The sequence below is a fragment of the Thamnophis sirtalis genome, unplaced genomic scaffold (genome assembly GCF_051295495.1).
Source record: "Thamnophis sirtalis isolate CommonGarterSnake01/CBP01778 unplaced genomic scaffold, rThaSir2_p1.2 scaffold_9, whole genome shotgun sequence".
In the NCBI taxonomy this organism is placed as follows: domain Eukaryota; kingdom Metazoa; phylum Chordata; class Lepidosauria; order Squamata; family Natricidae; genus Thamnophis; species Thamnophis sirtalis.
The window spans coordinates 15,304,953-15,331,677 of NW_028261389.1; the positions used below are offsets into that span (position 1 = coordinate 15,304,953).

The following is a 26,725-nucleotide window of genomic DNA, read 5'->3' on the forward strand; positions in this document are numbered from 1 at the left end:
TGTAGTTTAAACTATAAATTGCGCAAAATTATGTTTTTGTCGAAGTGACACACAACGCGAGTTATGCTCGATTTTTTGCCGATTTTTGACACACCACGCCAAAAAGGTTGCCCATCACTGTATTAGACAGTATAGCAGTTTCCAACCTCATACCTTTGAATGTGTTGGGAGTCCAAGAAATGTAATACTGTTTCTTTATAGTTGTTGTTAACCACTGAGCCTTTTCAAAGAGAACGTGCAAAAATCCAATGAATAAACTCCCACAATAACCACAACACTTCATGGCTGAAGCCTCAAAACTCATGACTGAGCCAGAGAATCAGAAATCAGATGGTAACACTTGTCTGCAAATCCAATGCAAGCAACACTCAGTTGATCTTAGCCCAATAGGACTAGGGGAGACATGATAGCAATGTTCCAGTGTCTCACGGGCTGCTACAAAGAAGAGGGAGTCAAACTATTCTCCAAAGCACACGAGGTTAGGACAAGAAGCAATGGGTGGAAACTAATCAAGAAGAGAAACAACTTAGAACTGAGGAGAAATTTCCTGACAGAACAATTAATCAGTGAAACAGCTTGCCTCCAGAAGTTGTGAATGCCCCAACACTGGAAGTCTTTAAGAAGATGTTGAATAATCATTTGTCTGAAGTGGTGTAGGGTTTCCTGCCTAGGCAGGGGGTTGGACTAGAAGACCTCCAAGGTCCCTTCCAACTCTGTTAGTCTATTCTTCTATATGCAATATATTTCATCTCGTACGACTGCAATGGGGATAAAAATGGAATCATTTGAGTACATATGGGGTTTAAATTATTAGAGGAAAAAGTGGGATTTATCAACGTTTTAAATTTTCCCACAGAGAAGTTTCCACTCTCTCCTTCTTGCTACCATGTCCTTCCTTGCAAAATTTAACAGAAATGTTCTCCATGTAATAATTTATGGGCCAATACAGTATTCCTTTTTTTTTTACTCATTTATTTAATTGGGTTCTCCTTATCTAAATTTAGGACTTGTGTAGAGAACAGATCATGTTTTGAGTCATATTTATGCAGAAGTATTGAAAACAACAAAGGGTTCACACACTTTTAAGCACCACTGCAGGATTGCCTTTGCTGGAGTGGCAGTATTCTCCCACCCTATGACAGTCACGGTGGGTGGAAACACTTAGCCAAAAAAGCTAAGCAAGCATCATACTGGTTAGTATTCCTGAAGAAGACTGGCAGGAAAAGCCATGACTCTAGACCAGTGATGAAATTCACATTGTTTTACAACCGGTTCTATGGGCGTGGCTTGGTGGGTGTGGCAGGGGAAGGTTACTGCAAAATCCCCATTTCCTCCAGCTGGGACTCAGGAGGCAGAGAATAGATGGGGGCGGGGCCAGCCAGAGGTGTTATTTACCGGTTCTCTGAACTGCATAAAATTTCCACTACCAGTTCTCCAGAACCTGTCAGAACCTGCTGAATTTCACCCCTGCTCTAGACCACACTGGAAAGTCTAAAACTATCCCAGAAGAAGATGAAAGGGTGGGTGGATAGATAAGTAGATAGACAAGACAGCCAGAGAGACAGGAGTACAAAAGGAAATATTTTTTAATCCAGAACACAGATTATGAGATCAGCCAAAAGGGTTATGCACTGACAATTTTGAAATAAGTACATTTCCGCCAGCTCATTTCCCAAATGAATTGAGACTGGCTCTCTCCCAAGCCTATCTTTAGAAAACCTTTCCCTACTAGGGAAAGTGGATGAACAAAAATCTTCTTCACTTGGAATGAGCCTTCTTGGAATATTTCCATCAAGAATTATCAGGTATCAGGTGCCCTTTCTAGCATAAGGTAAAGATGCTTTTACAGTCTTCTCCCAGAATTGCTGCTATATTTTGACTCCGGGTAAGCAAATGGGTACCATTCAGATCAGCGGTGGAATTCAATTTTTTTTACTACCAGTTTTGTGGGCATGGCTTGGTGGGCACGGCTTGTGGCAGGGGAAGGTTATGCAAAATCCCCATTCCCTCCCCACCCCACTAACCTGCTTCCCAGCTCCATTCTCCTGTTCAGGACAACAAAAGAAAATCAGCTGGCAGGCTGGGAGGCAGCAGAGGCGTGGCCAGCCAGTTTGCCAGTTCTCCAGACTACTAAAAATTTCTGCTACCGGTTCCCTAGAAGCTGTCAGAACTGGCTGAATGCCACCTCTGATTCAGATGGTTTGAACTTGTTAGCCCAGCCAGGGAGGTCAAAAGCAATGGATGGTTGGGATTACAGACCAAACCTCACGAAAGCACCAGCTTAGCTATCCTTGTCCCAAAGGTGCTTTTTCAAGAGGCAACTGAACTTTCTGGTTTTTCTTTCTTTTTTTCTTTTTTCTTTTGTCCTTTCAACAGTTCCAAGAAGGTTCCAAACCAATGTGCACCACTCAGGTGATCCTGATGACGCAGATAAACCTCCAGGTGACCTGAAAGACCAGCTAAAAGAATGCAAATGCCCAGCTGTCTGCAAGGAGTATAAATCCTTTCATTCCCCACCATCCATTCAGAGCTGAAGAAGCTTCTTGGATGACAAGCGAAATGTCTTCAAAGAAAAACCAGAAAGTCCAGTTGCCTCTTGAAAAAGCACCTTTGGGACAACCATGACCTGGATGACTGAGAATCTCCATAGACACTTAGCTATCCTTGTTTTACTGCCACCAGCAATTGAATGTGTTTTACTTACAGTTTGGACACAGTCAAAAACAGTGAAAGCCAAAACAATGGCTATTTGTAAAATTTCTAGGAAGTAGATACACCAGAGGAATCAAATACTGATTTTCAGTAAATGTCATATAGAACCAATTACTGTATTGATAAGATATTATTTAGATCATCCATACCATTTGATAAATCTCAATGAAACATCACTCCAAAACCTGTAAAATAGTCTAGGTCAGTGACAGCTAACTTTCTCCAGGCTGAATGACCAAAGTGTGCCCGAATCCCCAAAATGCAGTGCGCCCCCCCCCCTGCACACTCCTCCATGCATGCGCCCCCCTGCACGCCCCATCTGCGTGGCAGAGACCCGCCGACCAGCTGCCACACGCACAGCAGAATGAACTGGGGCAACAGCTCACGTGCCCACAGAGAGGGCACTGCGTGCCACCTGTGGCACGTGTGTTATAGGTTTACCATCACAGGTCTAGGTACAATTCCACTTAGGATCTTAGGGCCACTCCCAAATCAATTCATTTTATAAGGGCATGCTGTCGTATCTGACTAGACTGAATGAAATGAATTTCACCCATTGCAACATCATAGGCACTAACTGTTCTAGTGTAAGTCAACTTAAAAATTATATGGAGGAAAATAATTTTCTCCTAGTTTAAATGGATGTGTTTTCATGGGGCAAAAAGTTTAGTCTTCTCTAAATCAAAAATGTTTAGCCATCTAGCAGCACTAAGTAAACAGAGGCTTAACATACTTGGATTTCTGAGTTAAAGTGTGTAGATTATCTGTTGTTATGCAAACTGAATAATTCTACTTCCTTCCCTCCCGTATACAGATAGCAACATAGTGCAGTAAAACAGCTTGGAAATATTTGGGGAGATTTTAAAGTTCCCCACACTTCTAGCCTTCCCAACCTTCGGATAGACATATATGATCTCACACATCTCAACTTCCTCTACTCACAGAATACTGACACTCATCAAACATTTAAGTCACTATAAAAGCTCTCCCTGCATGGTGACACTTTCGATGTTTAAATTTGGATCAAACCTCAATCTATGAACAAACACAAGAAGTTAACCACATTAATGTACTTTTACATATTTGATGTATGGCTGTGAAAGTTGGACCATAAGAAAGGCTGAGCACCAAAGAATTGAGGCCTTTGAACTATGATGCTGGAGAAGACTCCTGTGAGTCCCTTGGACTGCATGACGATCAAACCGGTCAGTCCTAGAGGAGATCAACCCTGACTGCTCTTTAGAAGACCAGATCCTGAAGATTAAACTCAAATATTCTGGCCACCAAATTCTTGGTTTTTCTAAGCTGTAAACCAGATTCCTTACTTTACAGCTCAGAGATAAAAATTGCATAGGGCAGTGTTTCAGTCCCTGTGAGTCCCTTGGACTGCAAGGCGATCAAACCAGGGATCAACCCTGACTGCTCTTTAGAAGGCCAAATCCTGAAGATGAAACTCAAATACCTCAGCCACCTAATGAGAAGGAGGGACTCCCTGGAGAAGAGCCGAATGCTGGGAATGATTGAGGGCAAAGGAAGAAGGGAACGACAGAGAATGAGGTGGCTGGATGGAGTGGGTGTGAGCTTAAATGGATTCCAGAGGATGGTAGAGGACAGGAAGGCCTGGAGGATTGTTGTCCATGGGGTTGTGATGAGTCAGACACGACTTTGCAACTAACAACAACACATATCTGATAGAGACAATCAAAAAAGAAATAAGACCCCAAACAGTCTGAAAGCAGGCCATGGAACAAAGGAGGCGAGGAAAGAAATGGGGAGGAGGGGCTATAGAAAATGAGAAAATATAGATGAATAATAAACAGAAAAAAGTTTGGAAGGCAGGGTTGAAGAAAAACAAAAGGGATTGAGAATGCAAGAATGACAAGGGGTGTGACTCAGAAGCAAATAAACGTTGTGAAAGGTTTATAGATGACAAGCCCTACATGGTATCGGACCTGGGTACTTGAGAGACCGCCTTCTGCCAATTACCTCCTCACGACCGATTAGATCCCACAGATTAGGTCTCCTCCGGATTCCATCAACTAGTCAGTGTCGATTGTCGACCCCCTGGGGGAGGGCCTTTTCTGTGGCTGCTCCGGCCCTCTGGAACGATCTCCCCGTGGAGATTCGTACCGTCGCCAACCCTTCAGGCTTTCCGCAAAGCCGTTAAAACCTGGTTGTTCCAGCAGGCCTGGGGCTGATGAGTTCCCAGCCCCACTCGAATTTGTTGCGGCTGTTGATGAGTTTTTAATCTGTTTGTATTTGTCTGTCTTTTCGTTTTTTTGTACTTCCCCTTTCCCCTATTTAGTTTGTTAGCCGCCCTGAGTCCCCTCGGGGAATAGGGCGGCATACAAGTTCAATAAAACTCGAAACTTGAAACTTGAAACATGTGAGACACAATTAAAAAGAGGTGAAATTGCAAGATGTTGATGCTCTGTAGTCACTTTCTATCTCAGCCAGTTATTTTCAACAAAAGATTTTATCTTGGTTGCAATTCCTTTCCAAGGCAATCTTTCCCCATCTCTACCTCTGGAAAAAAAAATCATATTTCACTTCCCGTTATTTCTCCTGTCTGCAGCAGAGAAATCTTTTGCATTCTAGTTCACATTTATGGCCATGTTGTGTCCATATATGGGTCTGGAATTTGAATGCAGGCACAACAGTCACCGAAGTGTAAATGGGTTCCACAGTGAAAAATCAAATCTTCGGCATTTAAACCTTGAACTATAGAGATTCCTGCGGTCTGGAATTAAAACTTATGGGAAGGCACATGAGCAACAGCCTGGAAATCATGACAGGTTAGATTTCAAAATCAGTATTGTAGAAAAGTAAAACAAAAACAAAACAAAAAAACCCCACACACAGAACAAAGAACGCAGCCTCCGTATGATCAATCAGACTGCCTTGCAGAGAAAAACTCTTCCAACAGTTACTTCCTGCTACATAAAGCAAGGATTTTAAGATGAATCATGCATTGGAAAAGCTTATTTTGTCTGGCAAAATTGGAAATGAAATTCCAAGGAGCATCACTTGTGCACCAATGAAGGATGGCATGTTTTAAAGCAGTGTTTCTCAACCTTGGCCACTTGAAGATGTCCGGACTTCAACTCCCAGAATTCCCCAGCCTGGCTGGGGAATTCTGGGAGTTGAAGTCCGGACATCTTCAAGTGGCCAAGGTTGAGAAACACTGTTTTAAAGGCAGGCTTTGCAAATATTCTTTTATATTCATCTGAGAAATACAAACTTTTTCCCCCTTTTCTTTTTCATCTTCTGCTGAATAAACAATAGGCAATCTGATAAGCAACATAAGGGGCAGCTTGGTCCCTATAATATACATGGGAAGATTTGTTGACTTAATAACTTTACAAAACCACATTTATTTTATAATTATGGTGCCATGTTTAGGCTTTCGGATAGTTTTATTTTCTAAAGCACCCAAAGGCACATTTTGTATATTAGAATCTAAATAATTTGCACTTCTACTTCAGAGCATAAGTTACACCACAAGAGGCTTATTATGGAAATAAACCCCAGTGAATACATTTTTACTGCATGAGTAAAGATGCAGTAAACATGTTGGAGAAATAACTGTTTAGTAGCAGGAGATGTGGCAAAAGATTAGGACTGTTATGGAGAATTCTCCACAAACATTTTAAAAATGGTTGATGCCAGCTTCTTTTTCAATCAGCGGTTTTCTCGAAGACTGTTCTTTCAATTTTTACATTTGTACTTTGGAATCAAATATTCATCTCACCAGGCTGATCTAGTTCAGGAGCTTGCATTTCTAAGTCCTGTTTTTAAAAACTTTCCAATAACTTTCCAATAGTGTATGTATATCATAGCCAGTGTAATATATGCAGCCCTTGACTTACAAGTGATTGCTAAATGAGCAGTCAACATTACAATGGACTCCCCCAAAAGGTACTGTACTAATAACCCTGTTCCAAAGTTTTGACATTCCCCTATGGTCACATGACCTCATTTTGGGTGTTTGGCAACTAGCCTGCATTTGTGTCCATTTGCAGTGCGGCCTATGGTCATGTGACTATTATTTATTATGGTTTTAGCAATAGCAATAGCAGTTAGACTTATATACCGCTTCATAGGGCTTTCAGCCCTCTCTAAGCGGTTTACAGAGTCAGCATATTGCCCCCAACAATCCGGGTCCTCATTTTACCCACCTCGGAAGGATGGAAGGCTGAGTCAACCTTGAGCAGGTGAGATTTGAACAGCCGAACTGCAGAACTGCAGTCAGCTGAAGTAGCCTGCAGTGCTGCATTTAACCACTGCGTCTCCTCGGCTTTGCCAGAAACCACTGTTTACTTCCAGCTTTCAGCAAAATCTGGCTCCTAGTGAACAACCGGTTAACTTAACAACCTTGTGAGACACAAGAAATCAGGAACCAAGGTTATTCAAATTAGTACAAGATTAATCCATACTAGCTCTTTACAAGAGTGAGGATTGCCATTTATAGACAATATAGAGGGAACATGAAATACACCTACAATGGGAAACTATTGAGATTTAAAGACAGAATCACTAACTGGATGTATAATTATATAAAGATAGAGGTGAGAATAGCTGGGAATTCTAACAAGGTCTACATCTCTGCCAAAATTAGGCTGGGGGGGGGGGGGTTTAAAAGCACAATGACTATATATGTATACTTTCTTGTTCTATTTTTTTTCTTTAAAAAAGGAGGAGAATACATGTTAAAATTAAATATGTATATTGAAAGGGAATTATAAATACCATCAACATAAAATGGAGCTTGCTCAGAAGCTGAAATACACCAAGTAAATGAGATGAAGAGTGGGAAATAAGAGGAGAGAGGTAAGGGAAGAAGAAAAGGATAGGAAAGAGGGCAAGGGGGGGAAGAGGAGGAGAGAAATGAGGGGTGGAAAGGGGAGAGAGGAGGGAGAGGAAGTAGAGAAGGGAAGGATGACAGAGGGAAGAAAGGAGGCAGGGAGGGAGACAGGGAGAAGAAAGTGATGGATAAGGTACAAATATGGTGTATGGAGAGCAGAAGAGCCAATAATTGTTTTTGGGAGTTGATAGTAAGATGAATTGATGTAAACATTTAATAATGTTTCCTCAGGGAAAAGGGCGGCCTACAAATGCTAATAAGCCTACAAATGCTAATAATACAATATGATGGTGGCTATGTAATAGTATACATGTGATTATATGTTATGAAAATGAAAAAATAAACAACTTTATAACAAAAAAAAAGAATCTGAATAACTAATGCTCAGGGCAAACACTCATGTTTTGATCACATGACCATGGGGCTGCTGACCATGGAGGTGTCTGCCTTCTAAATAGCCTTCTCTGGGAATCCTATCTATATACTATAAAGAAAAAAAAGAAAAAAAATCCCAAAGTGAGGGAAAAACCCAGAAACAATTCACCAATTTCGAATCTTGAACAATTTGGCATGACCGCTTCCTTACATCAATAACTACCTGAATGTGTTGGATTAAAATCTTGGAATATACATTTCCTAGAGATACTGTAGGTCCTGCTAAAGGGTTACCCTAAAACACAGTAATGATTCAAAATAATAAGTTCACAACTGGATTGCAGTCAATAAAATCAGAGCACTAAACAATCCCAGCAATTGTTATATTTCATCACAGGTTAAACCCCTACCAAAAAAAAGTTCTTTAAAAAAAATGACCCACATAGATTTGCCATTCCTCTCTTACATCCCAACACTCTATAGTCTTTGGAAGAACCAAGCTCTGCATTTCCCATCTGAATTCTTACATTCCAATGAACTCTGGGAGAGATAAAAGGAGGAAGGGATAAAATCAGTGGAACTGTGGATTGCTTGCAGGAATATTTCAGCCTGCCTTTTAAACTAGCAAAGGTTTTTTTTTTCAGTTTGGAAATCAAAGCAGAGAAAGAGATCACCTTCAACAAGGAAATCAGTGCATTTTTTTTTCTTTTAACCTATCACAGAATTCTTCATGGAGGTCTTGAGGGATTTAAATATAGTGGCCACTAGAGGAGAAATTGCAGGAGAACCAATTAGAAGAGCCCTTAGATAGTTGTCTAATCTAAATAAACGCTCTGATGTGCATGCTAGCTATTCCTTTTAAGGTTAGCTGAAAGCTGCATAGCCCCTTCAAGGGTTTTCTTTTTGGATGCTATACATCTGTGATTTTAAAAGGATTTTAAAATATAGCAGCGGTCCCCTTTTAACCACAACCTGCTTTTAAAACTGCTATATAGGATACTTTCAGTTTACTGCAGGTTTTTACTACTTATTCCTTTCCTCTTCTTTTATTGATTTTTTTTTATATTGAAGTTTCCCCCATTTGTTCCGAGGGAGAAAGCCGTTAATAATGGTAGTTCTTGTCGCTACATTCTGAGCAAAAGACCTATTTTGGTTTTATTGAAAATATAGATGCAAGGGAGGAAATTCCCTTATTCTACTTTTGTTCCCTGAAACCAAAAGATTGATGCCAAGTATATCCTTTTCAAAGATCTCTGTTTTTCAATTCTAATCCTCGTCATCGTAATCGCCACCGCTACCATCACCACCAGATGGCTGGGAATTTCAGACATACCGTCAATATATTTAAACTTCTGAATGTTGTTATTGTTTTTTATTGTTTTTTTTAATAAATTTATTTTATTTTATAAATTTCATATATACATTCACAATTATATGATCTCATAACTGTTATTAATAATATGTATTTATAACAATTTTTCCCTACTGTTAACAATATACTTGAAGATTGTTTTTTTAACATCCCATAGATCCATCTTATCCTCTGCCTTTCCCTTTCTCCTATTCCTCTCCTTTCTCCTCTCCTTCCTATCTTTCCTTCTACTCCTCCCTCCATCCACTCTATCCGTTGTTATTGAAGAATGGGGCTTGATTACCAAATAACAGACACCTATATAATATTACAAGGGACACGGTGGCTCAGTGCCTAAGATGCTGAGCTTGTTGATCAGAAAGGTCGGTAGTTCAGCGGTTCGAATCCCTAGTGCCGCATAACAGAGTGAGCTACCGTTACCTGTCTCAGCTTCTGCCAACCTAGCAGTTTGAAAGCAAGGAAAAATGCAAGTAGAAAAATAGGAACCACCTTTGGTGGGAAGGTAACAGTGTTCCGTGCGTCTTCGGCGTTTAGTCATGCCGGCCACATGACCATGAAGACATCTTCAAACAGTGCTGGCTCTTCGGCTTTGAAACAGAGATGAGCACCGCCCCCTAGTCGGTAACGACTAGCATATATGTGCAAGCGGAACCTTTATTTTCAATGTAATATTACAGCAAACAAGATTCTAAAGCCTATTTGTGGGTATATTGATAATGAATGAGAAAAATGAGTTTCAAGTGAATTTGTTGACATGTTTAATACATCATAACTCAAGATATGGACTCATTTTGAATACAGGAAAAAAGAATCTTGCCTTCTTTAAACAGTTGTATCTGATTATGCTAGCTAGAGCATGCAACAAAGTCGAACTCAAAGTCTTGAATTTGGTGCAAATTTGGAGTTTGGAGTTATTTCCGGGTGAGCATTTATTATTTATGACATCTACATATATAATAGTTATATCTTTATTATGGATACAAAATAGTATTCCAAAGGAATGATTCCAATATTAGAAGAACAAGAAATGTCTACCCTAAAAATAATACTGCCAGCTTCAGATCAATAAATATTTTTTAGTAAAGACCACTGTGATTTCTTCTCCTCATCTCTTCTCTCTCTCTGTTACAATTAAAACAGCAATATAGGCTAAGAGATTCTCAACATAGCAGGTAATTCCAAAATGCTAAATGCCCTAATGGATACATTACATCAGGACTCCCCGGACCATGGCCTATTTGGAATTGGGCCCTATGAGTGCAGGGCCAAAGCTCGCACACACAGCTCAACTTGTGCAAGCAACGGGCCGGAGAGGCACTCATAAGTGTGTGCCAATGTGCCAGCCAGTGGTGGCTTGCAGGCAGTAGGCCCTGGTACGGGCGTATCGGTGCCTACACAGAGCACTGGGTACTGTTCCAGTACAGTGCTCCAGAGGACCCACTTGCCTGCCCGTCGTCCTTACCTGTCTTTAAACTCCACTTCCGCACACGCCGTGTACAGTGCCTGCGCGACGCTCCACCAAGCAGCTGGAGCGTCACGGAGGCGTCGCTGGAGGGTAAGCGCTCTGCACATTTATGTAGAGGACGCCGGAGCCCATTGCAACCGTACTGGTTGCAACGGGATCCGGAACCCACCACTGGTGCTAGCCTACCACTAGCACAAGGCCTGTGTTTCGTGTGCATGTACCAGCCTGCTGCTCATGGGACCCAGTTCCCCTCTCCCCACACCTCCAAGCCAGGCTGCCAACCTGCCAAGATTGGCGCCTGCTGCGTTAGATTGCAACATTAACTTAATATTGTTTACAAGCTGTTTTGATTCTAGTGGTTAAGGCACCAGGGTAGAAACTGGGAGACGGTGACTTCTAGTCCTGCCTTAGATATGAAGGCTAGTTCGCTGACTTGGGGCCAATCACTCACTCTCTGCCTAATTTACCCCACAAGGTTGTTATTGAAGGGAAAAGAGGAAGAAGAAGATGCACTACGTATGTTCACCCTCTTGGATTATGTGTAAGCACAATAAAGGTGGAATACATAAATAAATAAAGTAATGCTACTACTGAACTATCTCTGAAAAGTAGAAGAATATTTGACATAGGACAACATCATACCATGTAAGACGCAGAATCCCTGAGCATTTCACTCACACAGCACATTTGAACCCTGGGTTAAGGTTAGTAGAAAAATGCAGCAATCATTTTATTAAATGGATTCGTTTCTAGCGAACTCACTTTGTAATACAAGGAGGAGGAGAGGGGAAGAAACCAAAATGTTATGTTGAAACTAGCAGCTTGAATGTATTAACATAAGATGACTCAGTCTTAAGCTGCTTAATTACCATCAGTCAGGAACCTGCATGGTTCTGTAGAACTCATTAAAAAAGGTGGGAATACAAACCAATCAATCTTTATTACGGTCACAGACCAGCAAATCAGATTATATGCCTCTAGTATAGCTCCGTGGAAAAAAATACCTTTCCTGACTTAAAGACAATATTAAAAATGGTAATAATTTCCAGAAGAAAGAAGGCAATACACTAATAATGATTGCTGCCTGAGGAATTCAAAGTATGAATCTACTAAAACAGGGTGAGCTGAACAATGTCCGGTGATGAATTGTAAGCCATTTGGATACCTTGGCATTAATCAACAGGCGGCTTAAAAGATCCTGTCTAGGTAGAATTGATGACCAGCTGCAAGTGCTCATTTGTGTTAATTATTATTAACTTGCCTTGAATTATATGCTGAGAAATAGATGTTGTATCAGGGAAGGAAAAGGCAGTAGTAAACCTTGGGGTCATTTCCTACCAATAATGGCCTGTCCACACCATAAACCTGCACCAGTTTTAAATTACTTGGGCCATCTTGGTTCCCTGTTATACTGTAATCAAGATTATTGAGAACAGTAGATCAGTGTTTCTCAACCTTGGTGACTTTAAGTCCTGTGGACTTCAACTCCCAGAATTCTTAAGCATAGCTGGCTGGGGGATTCTGGGAGTTGAAGTCCACAGGACTTAAAGTCATCAAGGTTGAGAAACACTGCAGTAGATTAATGAAGCTATTCATCCTTGGTATCTGTGACAGAAATAAAATCCCCAGGGTTCACTTAGGTAGAAAGTATGGTTTTAAATCAATATAAGTCTATGATTTAGATGTGCTGTTGGCTATACTACATCAAGAACTTCTCACTGTAGCTCTACAAACAATGAGCACCACCTTATGGCAAAATAAGAACCCACGCAGCACCTTTTTCGTAATCCAGCATGTAAATAGTTGTTGTTTCTTTCTTGGCTACCACGTCTCCCCACCCCACCCCATCCCCAGCTATCAAAGTCACTACCAACACTATATAGTCAAAATCAGTAATGCATTCATACTACACATACTTTGAAACTATGTTATGCCATCTAAATGTACTGCTTGGTTTGAAGGTAATCCTATTCACATATAGTTTCCTGCAAACCAAGTTTCCACCTTCAAATGGTTTTTTTCCCACCATGTTACTTCATGGTGCTTCTGTTAAAGTGCAAAGCATAATACCAATTTGCATCTAAGAGAACATATAATCTCACTAACTTGAATTAAATAATGTGTGTACGTGTTTCTTTCTTTAAATTTTTATTCAGGTTTTTCAACAGAATTACAAAGAGTTCAAATTCTGATTTAAAGAAGGAAAAAAGCAATAAGAAAGTGAAAAGGAAATATGGAAAGAAGGAAAAGAGGAAAAGAGGCATGCCATCTTTTTTAAAAAAAACAGTTATATTTATATTTTACCTTCTCTAAGGTTACATCATACTTTTCCTTTTTTCCCATAGTATCCTTTTTAATCCAAACCCCAAAATCACATTCATCTTTCCCTTTTTTTCCAGCAGAAAGTGTCTAAGAAGCTTCCTCGCTAATAAATGTAGTTATTGATCTTTCTCTAGTCAAAAAATGTTGCCATCTCTGCTAGTTCTGTCACCTCAATCAACCAGTCCTTTTTTTGCTTTTGTGTTTTATGGGCCATTCCCAGCAAACATTCACATAAAACATCATACTGAACAATAAAGATGAATTATCGGCACTTGGAGAGATACAATGAGAGATGATTAAACGAAGAGCCTAACTTAAAAACAAAGCAAAACAAGGATTACTTCAAGCAGCTTCTTCTAGTACTACTACTACTTATTGTATTAAGAGAACAAACCATTAGCTAAATCTTATTTATTGACAGATTTTCAGGAGCAACGTATATATAAACTACAACAGGAGAATACCATAAATAGACAGTACATTCATTATTAATTAAGAAAAAAAGCTCACATCAAAACAATTCAGTTTATAACCAGAGTTACTGACTGAAAAAGTCAAATAAATAAGGCCTTTTCTCTCTATATAACTCAATGCTATTGCACAAGTTTTTGTGGCAATCTCAGGAGTCATTTCTCTGCTAAAGAGTGATAGCAAGTCTAGTACACTCAAAATAGAATTTAAAAAATCAAAAAGGGTTGCTGGATATTCCTTCTGCTTCAATTTTCCAGCGCCTTTTTTAACCCAGTTGCTCTAATTACGCTAATTTATCCCAAAACTGGTTTTGGGTTCTGTTTTTCACTATCATCGCTATAAATCTATGCCTTGGCTTTGGCCCAAAATTAAAGGTTCCAAGATAATTGGAGGGGGGGGGGGGTGCAAAAAGACAATATTGCTTAAGACAAGGCAAGGGTTAGTAATGAAGATTCAGAGGTGTTTAAACAAGTTCCCCAAAAATGTTTTATTTTAGAGATGATCCCTTGCTCATTAATATTATTAGCCTCGGCCTCTTAACTGGGGGGGGATACAAATAATAGGCTTTCCTTCCATATTTTCCACTTAAAAATATTGCTTTTTTTGCCTTGCAGCGACAAAAATTAATCTGCAGTTAGAGAGAGAGAGAGAGATGTCAAACCTATTCCATACGTATTATATAATCATTGCAGCTGGTAAGTACTGTAGGGAGTTCAGTTCAGTTGCCATAGTATTTGGCATATTGCTATGGAGCTGAGTTTTGATCTACTTATCATTGGCAGCAGCAAAAGAGAACCATATATTCTCGCATGGCAGATACATAGGGGCTTCAGATGGCAAATGCAAAAACAGAACCTTGCACCAAATAAAACACCACTGTGGATTTCCAACTGAGATGTTTATTAGGATGAAATTCTTGCGATTTTTCAGTTCTGCACGTAACTGGGGCGGGGGGGGGGGAGAGGTGTTCGCCACCAGCGTCAATCAAACATATCCTTGTTAACTCAGATTTCCTCCTCCGCTAAATTTCTTTAGGGACAAGGAGAAGAGAGGTCATGCGAAGATGCCTTCAGTTCTGACAGAACGAACACAGCAAGCCGTCTTAGAGAAGAAACTGGTTTGTCTGTCTTGTTCAGTTCAACCAATTCTGGCCGGCTGGTCCTTCAAGTGAGGGTGTACTACAAATTCCACCTGGCAAGGGATGATGGGAGCTCAATAGTAGTCCTGGGCTGGGCCAGACTAGATCTCAAGCAAACCCCGTTCCAGGTTTGGCTACCCAAGAGAGGCAGGCGTTTTGAACAAACATAAATTAGGGAACACTGTAATCAAGGCGCCACCATCTCATCCAAAGGTTGTTTGCCTGTGACACCCACACAGCAAGCGTGACCCGTCAAAAGCGCGGACGGCAAAAGCGCGATCGACAAAATCGCGCCTTTGACGTCATCACAGCGCGACGAAAAAGATCGAAAAATTCAAATAAAAATTAATAAAAATTAAATTAAAGCAAGACGATTCACATAAAGGTAAGGGTTAGGTTTAGGGTTAGGGTTAGGGTTAGGTTAAGGGTTAGGGTTAGCTTTAGAGCGTTAGCGTTAGCGTTAGGGTTAGGATAAGGGTTAGCGTTAGGTTTTTCGTTACTTTAACGGTTAGGTTTAGGGTTAGGTTTAGGGTTAGGTTAAGAGTTAGGTTTAGGGTTAGGTTTAGGGTTAGGTTTGGGGGGCTTAGGGTAAGGTTTTCGCTTTATTTTTACATTTTTCGATCTTTTTCGTCGCGCTGTGATGACGTCACAGCGCGCTTTTGTCGAGCGCGATTTTGTCCTACGCGCTTTTGTGGTGGAACCCACAGCAAGTACCAGGAGTCTCTCTGCTCCAATAGGGGTGAGATGAGGAGGCAGAAATCAAAGGCTGCAGCAATGAGCTGGGGGGGGTGTCTTCCCAGGGGACCAATCCACCACCCTTTGATAAATACACCCCTTCTTAAGACTCTGTGACCTGGCTGTGGTTTAGACAACAGATGTTGAAACAAGGATGCCCACAAGAAACACACAAGCAGAGAGAGGTGCACTTCAGTTCCTAAACTAATGTTTAGTGCTTCCATCCAAGAAAGAGGGGCACCATGCCCAAGATTCAAAGGGCAGCTTCCTTAAGAGGTGTTTCAGGAAGAAGGGAGAAAAAAGTTTTGAGTTTTCCCTCCCTCCCTTTTAAAATATACAGCTGTTATTCCACCAATGCTGCTCAAAATAATGTTTTCTGGTTAGAGCACTGTTAAAGGGTGTTAGGTTTTCTTTTAAATGATCCTCTCCTGGCCCTCTCCAAAGAAAATAGCGTCCCTAAACTAGAGGGTTTTTTTTTATCTATGCACTGCCCAGTGTTTCAGGGTAGTCTAAGGAGCATATAATAAAATAAAACCCCAGCACTCTGTCTTGCAACTGGGAGACCTCAGCAAAGGAGGGTAGCTTCAAAAAAACATGTAATGACTATGGCTTGCCATTGCTAGAGCTGGTCTCCAGGTTGGGGTCCCATTAGGTTTGGGGTGTTGTTGTTGTTGTTGTGTTATTCCCATGAATGCAGGGGAGAGGAATGTAGGGAAGAATCAAGAGTCTCTTTCTCTGAACAAGGTTTTTGGACTGTCCCCTTCACCCACCCACCCCCATGTGGCAATCCCCCTCCCCATTTTAGAAGACTCTCAGTGGATAAAGTCATGCTCCAAAATAAAAGAGTTACAATTCAAACACAAACACACACACACACACACACACACACACACACACACACACAGGTTCTTTCTTCTCAGACAAATTTAAGGCGTTATCAGTCCCACACCCTAACCTAGGAGGGCACCGCTAGGCACCCCTCCGAATTGCTGGGCTTTCGCATCCAGCATCCATCCTCGGAGAAGGGCCAACCCACCCCATCCCATCCCATCCTGAAGAGTTAAAAGTTGAGGGGTTTTTAGCAAGTCCTGGCTTAGTTAGCAAACCCTGGGGGGAAAAAGGGGGGGTGAATGGGGGCTAACCTTGCCCGGAAGGCTGCTAATAATTGCCATTAAAAAGAAATAAAAGCTTGGCTGCTAATAATTGCCATTAAAAATAAAAGCTTGAGAAGGCGAAGCAGCGGCCAGGGAAAAAAAGAGCAAAGCGGTTCCAACTCTTGGGATTCCGCCGCCAACCATCATCCCTGCCACCCCCGCCGGCTGTCTCCCCCCCACTACCCCCCATCCGCCACCCCACGCCACTCCTGAGGAACAACTTTCCTCGGCTGAATCTCGCGAGCCAAACCTGGCTAAGGCGTGAGAAAGAGTGGGAGGAAGGGCGGGGAAGCTGAGGTGCTGGCGGCTTTTTTTTTTTTTTTTGTTCCCGACGCCCCCCCCCCAAGCTCCGAAGATTTCTACGTGAAATGTCTCTGCTCGAGCCCACGCTCGCAGGAACATCCCCCCTCCCTTCCCTTCTCTTGCCCCCCCCCCACTCTTGCACAGCGACTTCTCTTAGCAGGTGAAGCGGCGGGGAGGGAAGGAAGAAAAGGAGGGTTTTTTGGGTGGGTGGGGAGGACGGGACGGTGTACCCTCCATTGGCAAACTCCCCTCGCCTTACCTTGGTGGTTTTCTTCTGGAATGTACATCCTCTTGTTTTCATTGACCATTTAAAAGTAGAGGAAAGGCGGGGGACCGGTAGTAGCAACAACAACAACAATAATAATCCCCCAAATCGGAGTTCTGGTTTTAATTCCTCCAAATCCCAAACAGCCGAGATCGCTGGCGGCGGCGGCGGCGGTGGTGTCGAGGAAGCAGTTCAAGGAAGAAACCGGAGCTGCTGCGGCGATTCAATTCCCCGGCTCGGGTATTACCTGATTCCCATGATGGCATCGAAGCCCAAACCCTGATTCGCTCCAGTATTGCCTCCTTTAGTACAATTGCCAAGCATCCTCAGAGAACATCCGAGCTCCCGCCCGAGAAATTCAGCTCACCGGCGGTGAAGAAGTAGTAGCGCTGGGCTCTTCCCGGTCTCCCGGTCTCGCTGCTGCTGTTTTTTCTTTCTCCTCCCGGGTTTTCTCGGCTTTGCAAAGGGGGAAGCTCCGGGAGCAGGAAAGCAAGACCGCCGCCCAGGGAAGTGGCCAAGAAGGGCGAAGGAGCATCCCCTCCCGAGAAGGGGGGGGAGAAAAGGGGGGGGATGTCCGGAGGATTCAAATGTCACTCGCCCAAGTCAAGAGCCAGGAACTAGGAAAGGCGAGCGAGCAGGCAAGGCAGGCGGAGGGGGGCGGGGGAGAGGACCGGGAAGCAGCGAGTGCTGGAAAGGCGGCGGCGAGCAAGCTGCTTTCTCCTCTTCCGAGCCAACGCCGTGCGCTCTGCTGGCAGGGAGCTTTTTCTGCAGAGAGACGACCGCTAGTCCCAGCCCCTCCAGTCCCTCGGCAGAGCGATCGCGCCTCCCCTCCTGCCTCCCTCGCTCGCTCGCAGACAGACACAGCAGCCTGCTTTGAACTGCTCCAGATGTTGGCAGCGGCCGGGGCAGGAGCGCGTCGCCCGTCCCTTCGCCCGGGGGTTGGTTTAGGCACCGCCGGCAGACTTAAGCGGAAACTTTAACCTGCCTCCACGGCCGTCCGCCTTCCCTTGGCCGCCCGTGCCGCTGGTCCCTTTCCTAACAGACATGACGTCAAAGAAGAAGGCGAGCGGGATTTGGCTTGCCTGGAAAAGTGGGGAGGGGGTATGGTAGATAGAATATGAGGAGTGGAGGGGGAGATGGGGTGGGGGGACACCGAGGTGAGTCCCCCCCCCCAAGCAATTCGATTCACCTTACTCGGCGGAGGTACACATAACCCCCTCCACCCAGACCCCCCCCCGTTTCATTTTTCTCGCCCCTTCTGCCCCACCCTCGTTCAAAGCCACCCGCAGTTTTTCGCTCGCACGTCGGAGCGCGGGAATTATGTGAACCGGCTTGTACGGGGCAGCGATATGGAGTAAACCTTGAGTAATAACTCTTTTGCTCGAAAGGGTATAAGGCAGAGGGGAGTTGAATGGGAACCGTTCGCAAGGCGAGAGGCTGGATGCACCCGGCCGTGGTGCCCGGCATCCCCGCATACCCGTGCAGAGGAAGCGCAGCTGTGGAAACGGATTAAGCGGAGCGGATTAGGCGGACGGCCGACCCCCGGATCGGAGGGGTGGGGGGGGTAGAGACGGGAGGAACATTTCTTCCCCGTCCATTCCCCAGCACCCAACGTCTCCCTACCGCTGGCCGGGAACGCTCTTGGGGGCGACCCCGCCTTCCCCACCCACCGGACGAGACCGCGACGGCTCCTCTGCGGGAACCGAAGCAAGCGGCCTGGGCGTGTGTGCCTCTGGCAAGGCTGCCATGTTAAAAACGAGCCAGGCGAAGCGGGTCGCGTCCTTCGCCTCAGCAGCAGCGCCGCCGCCGCGATCGCTTCAATCCGGACGGCCGCCGCTCCAACCCCATCGATCGGAACGAGCGAATCCGGTCGGATCGGGCGCGCCTGACGCCGGCAGCGTCCCACGCCCGTCCTGGAGTCTCGATAGAGCGCGTGTCGCCCCGGTTCTCTACTGGTGTGTAGTGAAATCTTCCTTATTGCTTATTAAACTAATATTATGACAGAGAAATACCGAGGAAGGAAAGTTGGCTTACTTGGGAGCAAACTAGCCAATTCTAGCCAACCGAATGCAATGGCAAAGCCTTGGTTTTTTTCCGAAGGAAAGCGCGCGAACTACCCGCGCCTGGAATGCCGGGCAAGCGGCCCCGTGCAACCTGGAGGGACGGTCTTCTATGCAAGATTGTGGATTGTTTTGTATGGTGGGGGGGAATATTAGTGTTATTCTTAACGCGATGGGACATGCAGGCTCGTTTGCACGATTGATTGTGGACAGCCGTAGCACCCAGGGGGCACCAATAGCAATTAGAAAGGAACCAGCTCCTGCACTGGAAAACGGGCGCTGACGGGGCGCATCGAGTAAAGGGGGGAGAGAAGAAGTTGTAAGGAAGGATCCGCAGCGTGCTGGTGGGTCGGGCAAGCAGCCGGCGCCAGCAACGAAGAGACGAGCACCGACTTTCAAGGGTGAACTTTTGTCGGCGAAGTTTGCCACCTGATGTCTCCTCCTCGCCACGAGGAATTGATGGCGACAGCAGTTGAGGGGCTGAAAAACGCGCCAAACCGTCGACTTAAAACGTCCTGAGAAATGAAAGGAAAGACATTAAAAGAACTATAACGGGCGGGGCCGGTCAATTCAATTCCTGGTCCGTCTCTCTCCTCTCAGAAGATCTGCCCGATATGTGTAATCCAGTTCTCGGGATTTCATCAAAAACTCACTCTTTCTCTCACTCTTCTTGTTGGGGTCAGAGAAGATGGAGGGGAAAAAACGTAGGGAATTAGTTGTGGGCTCTACAACCATGGGTAGCTGTAATCCTAATTAGTTGAGCAAACCACACTTTCTGCAGATTCACAAAGAGGTGAATGGGAATTAAGCCCAGCACCTACCTCTCCCTCTCTCTCCCTCCCTCCCTCCCTCTCTCTCTCTCTCTCTCTCCCCCTCCCTCCCTTCCCCCCCCCTCTCTCTCTCACACACACACACACTGACTGACTGACTGAAGGCTTGGGGCTGTGCAGGAACTACTTGAAGGAAGCTAATAGGAATCTGATCATAGCCATGAGGATGATGGAACCATTCAGTTGTCTCTAACTCGTGACAATTTTATGGGCCAAGTCTTTCCACATCTTCCGATCTTGCACTATTCCTTTGAGTTTTTCTATGTTCTGGCAGGTGTCAGCTTTGATGGTATCCAGCCCTCCTGTTTTTTGGTGGCCTGGTTTCCTTTAACCACTAATCCTTCCAAGCATAATTGCTTTCTCCAGTGAAATCCCCCGTATGACATGGCCAAAATAAGTGAGACACTTATTTTACCTTCCAGTGATACGTCTGGTGTTGTGCTCTCCGGTACTTGCTGTCCCAAGGAATACGCAGGAGCCTTCTCTAGCACCACACCTCAAACAAATTGATATTCTTCTTGTCTTGCTTATTTAAAATCCTACTTGGTACCGGCTTTATAGTACTCCACAAGGGGGTTCCCTCTGGTAAGGGGGAAAATCCAACATTAGAAATTATGTTTGGTCCGGACATTTCTCCCTATAAATAGATACCCAGGCAACGCTGGGTTATCAGCTAGTATTCAAATATAATTGGACAATAAGGGACCAGGAGAGGAGAGGAACTAAACAGGGAAAGTTAACTGGGGAAATTTTGGCGCACAAACCTCAGTTCTAGCTATGCTATAATGTAATCCACTTGGCTTTTAGTAAAAGTATATCTTTCATTACAAATAGAATAGAATAGAATAGAATAGAATTCTTTATTGACCAAGTGTAATTGGCCAAGAAATGGACTTGAGAATCTTAACTAAAGGAACAAGCTGGGAGAAGTCTGACAACAGTAGCCAAACATTCTGAAATATTTTAATGAGTATTTCTGACTCCGGCTTCCTCTGAAAGTCACCCCTTGTTCTTTATTGGAAGTAATATAAAGCTATCATAACTTTGTAGTTTTTGATGGCTTTATCCATTAATAATTTATTAAATACTTTAAAAAAAATAACTCAGATTGGCAACCAGCATCATTAACTTGAGAATTGAATTCATGAGTTGCAATAATGACAACGAACTGTATGAAGTAATCCTTGTTTCTGAATGTTCCATTTCATTTTTTAAAATTATTATCCCAGATTCTACTATTTTAAGAAGAGACAAATCACCTATTTCTATTTTTCTGGTTAGAAGCATATTTCCCCCCCTACATTTCTACTTTCCTACCACTTTTAAATAGTTTTTATTTTTATTTTGATAGTCCAGCATTAGAAAAAATGTTTTATTATTGACGTTGATATCGGTGACAAGCATTTGAAAATCCATTTTTAAAAGGCTTTAAAGTTTGATTATATTTCTTCTGAACAGAAGAGACTTAAATCATCTGAAGGAAAAGCTTTTATAAAAACTTTAGGAAAAGTTGCTCCACGTGGAATCTAAACCAGCAATGCTGGTACTCGCTGCTTCATTTAAAATACATTACTAAAAGGATATAGCCTTAAAAGAATTTTAAGTTATTGTGCTTTTGAGCAATAAAAAAGAAATAAGCCAAAGAATGCTCTGTGATAAAGATGTTCTGAAGGATTTTTTTTTAAAAAAATGAAATACAATAGCACCTTTCCCCCTTTCTTAAATAGTTTTTCCTTCATGGCAGTTTTTTCTCTCCAAATGGTTACTGCATATTTCATCTCCCAATTCTATTTTTAGTAGATTATCTTCACACGCTATTAGAAAATTATGCTTTATATTATAATACCAGAAGGATAGTTATTTCAGAGAATGAGAAAGCATGTTATGGATCTGGAAAAGGAAAATATAGTTTTTCTTACTGGAGATTTCTTGCAGCTTTTTTTTAAAATAATGAGGATAATGGCTATCAGTCCAGTTGCACCCTCATGTCTTATACTTTCAGTTGTAAAGCTCAAATATTAGGGAGAAAATATCTTCCCCACCCCACCCAATCTGAGACAATTATAGTATACAGTTTATATCAGGGGTGTCAAACTTGATTTTATTGGTTCACCCACAAAACCACGCTCGACTAAACCACGCCCGACTAAACCGCGTCGCTGACGTCATCAACAGGGTGACAACAGCGCGGAGACAGAAGAACACTGTACACCCTAGACCTAAAATTAACACCTAAACCTAAACCTAACCTAACCCTAAACCTAATCCTAGCCCTTAACCTAACCCTAACCCTAAACCTTACCTTAAGTTGAATCGGCTTGCTTTCAAAGCGCTATTTAAAGCACCCTTCTTTCTCCGCACTGGCTGTTGTTGCCCTGTTGATGACGTCAGCGACGCGGTTTAGTCGAGCGCGGTTTTGACGGGTCACGATTTTATTGAGGGCCGCACCAGGGTTGTGTTTGACCTCGGGGGGGGGGGGGGGCTGGAGTGTGTGGCCAGGGTATGGCCAGATCAATTTTACTTGTGTCTGGGGCAACTGGGGTGGTTCAGGAGGCCCCCCGCTCAGGCTCCATTTTGGCTGAGACACCCTCCTACAGTGGGTGGGGGTGAGCTCTGTTTTCATTGGAAGAGACACTGCTGGGTGGTACTTCGCTGTTTCCAGGGCAGCCCCACAAGCCAGATCTGAGCACCCTGTGGGCTGGATGCGTCCCGTAGGCCTTGAGTTTGACACTCCTGGTTTATACTATATAATATATAGCCGGGATGATGAACTTAAGGCACACGTGCCAGAATTGGCACGCAGAGCAATCTCTCTGGGCACACAAGCCATTGCCCCTTGCTCTTCTGGGTTCCGGTGCACCAGCCAGCTGGTCTTCACACATGCGGGAGTGCCAGAAACCAGAATAGCAGCCGCTCAGTGCGCATGCACACCAGGGGTGGGTTCTGGCAGACAGTACTGCCAGCTTGCTCGTGTGTGCCTCGCGCACTTGATGTGTGCTACACGCTTGTTGAAAAACAAGATGGCGGCACCTATGGCGCTACCTGGACAACCGATTCAGAGGCATGTCAGGCCTGGGTCGCTGCCGGTTCCAGCAACCCAGGCCGCCAAACCACTACTAGTTCAGCCAAACCGGTAGGAACCCACCACTGATGCACATGCCGGGAAGATCATCTTCTGGTTTCCAGCACGCACATCCACACTGGCCAGCTGGTCAGAAACTGGAAGCCAAGGTGGCCGATGCGCATGCGCACACCAGAAACTGGAAGATGACCCGGATTGTTGGGGGCGATATGCTGACTCTGTAAACCGCTTAGAGAGGGCTGAAAGCCCTATGAAGTAGTATATAAGTCTAACTGCTATTGCTATAAGATCATCTTCACGGCGCGCACATGTGCACCGGGAGGCTGCTCTTCCTGTTTCCAGCATGTGCATGCGTACCAGCCAGCTGGTCTTCCAGTTTCCCACATGCACGCACGTGCACGCTCCCATTTCAGAACTTGGTGCTGAAAAGGTTCGCCATCACTGGTATATAGTATATACTATAAATTGTATATTCTATAGAATTATAGTATCGTGACGTATGTAAGATAAGTAGAAGCCTTATGGTGGGGTGGGTGGGAAACCTGTATATTGTTTTGTGTAACCATACAAAGTACATAGGTCCAGGCAGAAATCAGAAAGCGTTTTTTGAATGAAACATACTTGAATGATAGAGGAATTGACCAGTTTTAACTGAATAAGCTATTATGTAAGACAGCTTGAGTTTCTATGACTATTGGCGAAGAAAAGGTCAGCTATAATCTATTCAGGCTCCCCAGCATGAAACCAATGTACCAGCTGCTCTTTGGCACTATGGCACATACTGTATTACCACACAGACATAAATTTTTACATTTACATCCAACTTTTTTAGGATTTCAGGTATATAGATAGTCGTTTTCTCCATTTTCCTCTTAACGACCATATGAGATACCGAGTGTCTTCAGTCCCAACTGAAGTCCTTAACTACTTCATCCTGCTGGAGAAGCTTAGATCATCCTTGCCAGAATCTAAACCGATTGCTTCCAGAAGATTTGCAAAATTGCCTATTTCTATCCTAGATTAAGCAACCTGCTATATGGGTTCTAGAAACAGTCCAAAAAAAATGAACGATTTCATCTGGACAAGAACAGGAAGATCAGTAGGCCTATTAGGAATGCAATTAGACATTTCTATGTAGTATTCCCACATTGTACTGGTTTCTGCTTCTCCATTTTACTTAGAAGTAAACATTGCACGAAGGGGAAGGAAGGTACATATCAGAGGTGATATTCAGCCGGTTTGGACCAGTTTGCCCAAACCGGTAGCGCAAATTGCAGGCGGGCCCGCCGTGGCTTTATGCCATCCTATTTAAGCATATTATGTAACCAGGCGCATGCACGGAAGGCTGGGTGCAGGGGTGGGTTTCAACCGGTTCGCGGCGGTCCCTGCGAACCGGTTGGTTGCCGAACCTGGAAGTAAGCAACTTCCGGGAACGGCGAAGGGCGCGCCCACCCGCCCGGAGTCCTTACCCGGTTTTGACGAGTTCTGCGTTTCCATGCATGTGCAGGACGCATACAGCGCCTGCGCGATCGTCCAGGAGCAGCTGGAGCGTCGCGCAGATGCTAGTACGCATGCGTGCACCACGCGCGTGCACAAGGACGCCGCCGGCCCCGTTCCAACCGAACCGGTTGGAATGGGGCGAGAAACCCACCCCTGGCTAGGTGCATGCACGGAAGGCTGGGTGCATGCATGGAAGGCCAGACGCATCCACAGCAGTTGGATTTGCAATCCGGTAGGGAAAGTTAGTAAAAACCACTCCTGGCAGATGTACAGTATTTGAATTCCTTTGACTTGCTGGAAAAGTAGATCACTGTCACTTCTTAAAATATGGTTACCTGATGCTGATCCTCTTTCATTTGAATATGTTTAATTCAATTATGCAGGAACTTGATCTCACTACTTTACTTAACTGGAGCTGAATATAGGCCATCCCCCATGTTCACCATTTTCATTGGCTAATGTATGATTCCTTTTAAAAAGTACAGTCTCACATTTAGTCCCCCTTTCTGATAGAACAACACTATTGATTCAGACTTGGTATATGATTTAGTTTACCCCTTGGGCTTTTCTCTGTGATACTATTACCTAATCAGTATTCTTCTCTCTGTTTTGATGCCTGTGATTACTTTTCTCTGTCTGACCACTTTGTATTTATTTCAGATGACTCATATTTTGTTGACTTCGGTTGAACCTAATATTTCTAAAGCAGCCTTCCTCAACCCTGTATCCTGCAGAAGTGATGAACTTCCTACTTGGATAATTCGCCTAATGTATATTAAATTTTGCAAATATTTAAAGAAGACAGTCATACAAAGGCTTTATACACGTTATAGCACCTACCCCTCTCCCAGAAGAATGAAATATTTTGATAAATATTTTTAAAAGGCAGGATAAAATATTTCCCCTAAAAGAGACATTTAAAAAATCTTAAGGGAGACAGAAGAGCTTCAGTTCCCTGCCCCCAGAAGATATTTGGTGCCCATTGAGAAGGACTGGGCCAGCCTATATAAAAAACAAAAGATCTTCAGCTCCAGGGTGATGGGATTAAGACATGACCCTCCAGGATATAATAGAATTATGTAGCAACAGAGCTCACCACATTGCAAAATCGCCTGGGGACATTGCGTCATCGTCCAGGCTTCAACCAAACTTATCAGAAAACCTACAGGGTTAGCTGTGAACCCTACAACAGTCAATAGAACACATGTTCTTGCACAGGAACAGGAAGCTCAAGGGCAAGGCCCAAGAGAAGGTATAAATAACCCTCACTCTCCACTCCATGTAATCAGCTGCCCAGAACCACCCATGTGCTTCTGCTGCACTATTAAACCCTCATTGCCATCAGCCTCCAGATTTCCAGTGAACCAGATGGATATTTCTTCCAACACTTGCTTAATGGGAGACACAGGAAGCAGCCCAGTGGTGGGTTTCAAAAATTGTTGGAACCTACTCTGTGGGTGTGGCCTCCTTTGTGGGAGTGACTTGCTGCCCATGTGACCAGATGGGAGTGGCTTGCCACCCATGTGACCGGATATGAAATTATGAATTAGTACTTAGGTCGGTCCAAGTAGCTATTCAGAAGTTAGTGGTTAGAAGCAATCATAAAGCAAGATGTGGAATTAAAACCAGAAATATTTTGTTGGCTATTTGAAAGGGAGTATAATATATATTTAATTTTACATATGTTAGCAGCTGCTGGAATTGTGTTTGCACAATGCAAAAACAGATATGTAAATGAATACATATTACAATATGCAGGAATAAATAAATTGACAATTAAAATCAAGAAGGCTTTGAATACTTTTTCACGTGGGATTGGTTTTAGCAATTGCCAACTAACGGAAACAGAAATTAGAAATCCAAAAGTATGAAAGAAAACACCAATTACATAAGAAAAGGTCCCTAAAATGTATAAGGAAATATTACTAGATCATTATTAATGCGTAGATAACTGCGGGACATTACACACCCATCAGTGGTGGGTTTCAAAAATTTTTGGAACCTCTTCTGTAGGTGTGGCCTGCTTTCTGGGTCCACTGGTGGAACCTCTTCTAACCGGTTCAGTAGATTTGATGAA

At 43.6% G+C, this 26,725-nt stretch overlaps 1 protein-coding gene across 4 annotated transcripts in view; it reads right to left on the bottom strand.

Annotated features, from left to right (window-relative positions):
• CACNA1C (calcium voltage-gated channel subunit alpha1 C) overlaps positions 1-26,725 on the bottom strand; it is a 610,648-nt gene that overhangs the window by 516,514 nt on the left and 67,409 nt on the right. Inside the window, exon 1 of one of the 4 annotated variants that reach the window (XM_087722895.1) lies at positions 17,171-17,494. The exons of the other annotated variants lie outside the window; for them this stretch is intronic. Within the exon in view, the coding sequence (XP_087579021.1) occupies positions 17,171-17,219 (49 nt within the window). The 5' untranslated portion in view covers positions 17,220-17,494. Of the gene's footprint in view, positions 1-17,170; positions 17,495-26,725 lie in introns of those variants that run through there. 4 annotated transcript variants of the gene reach the window in all.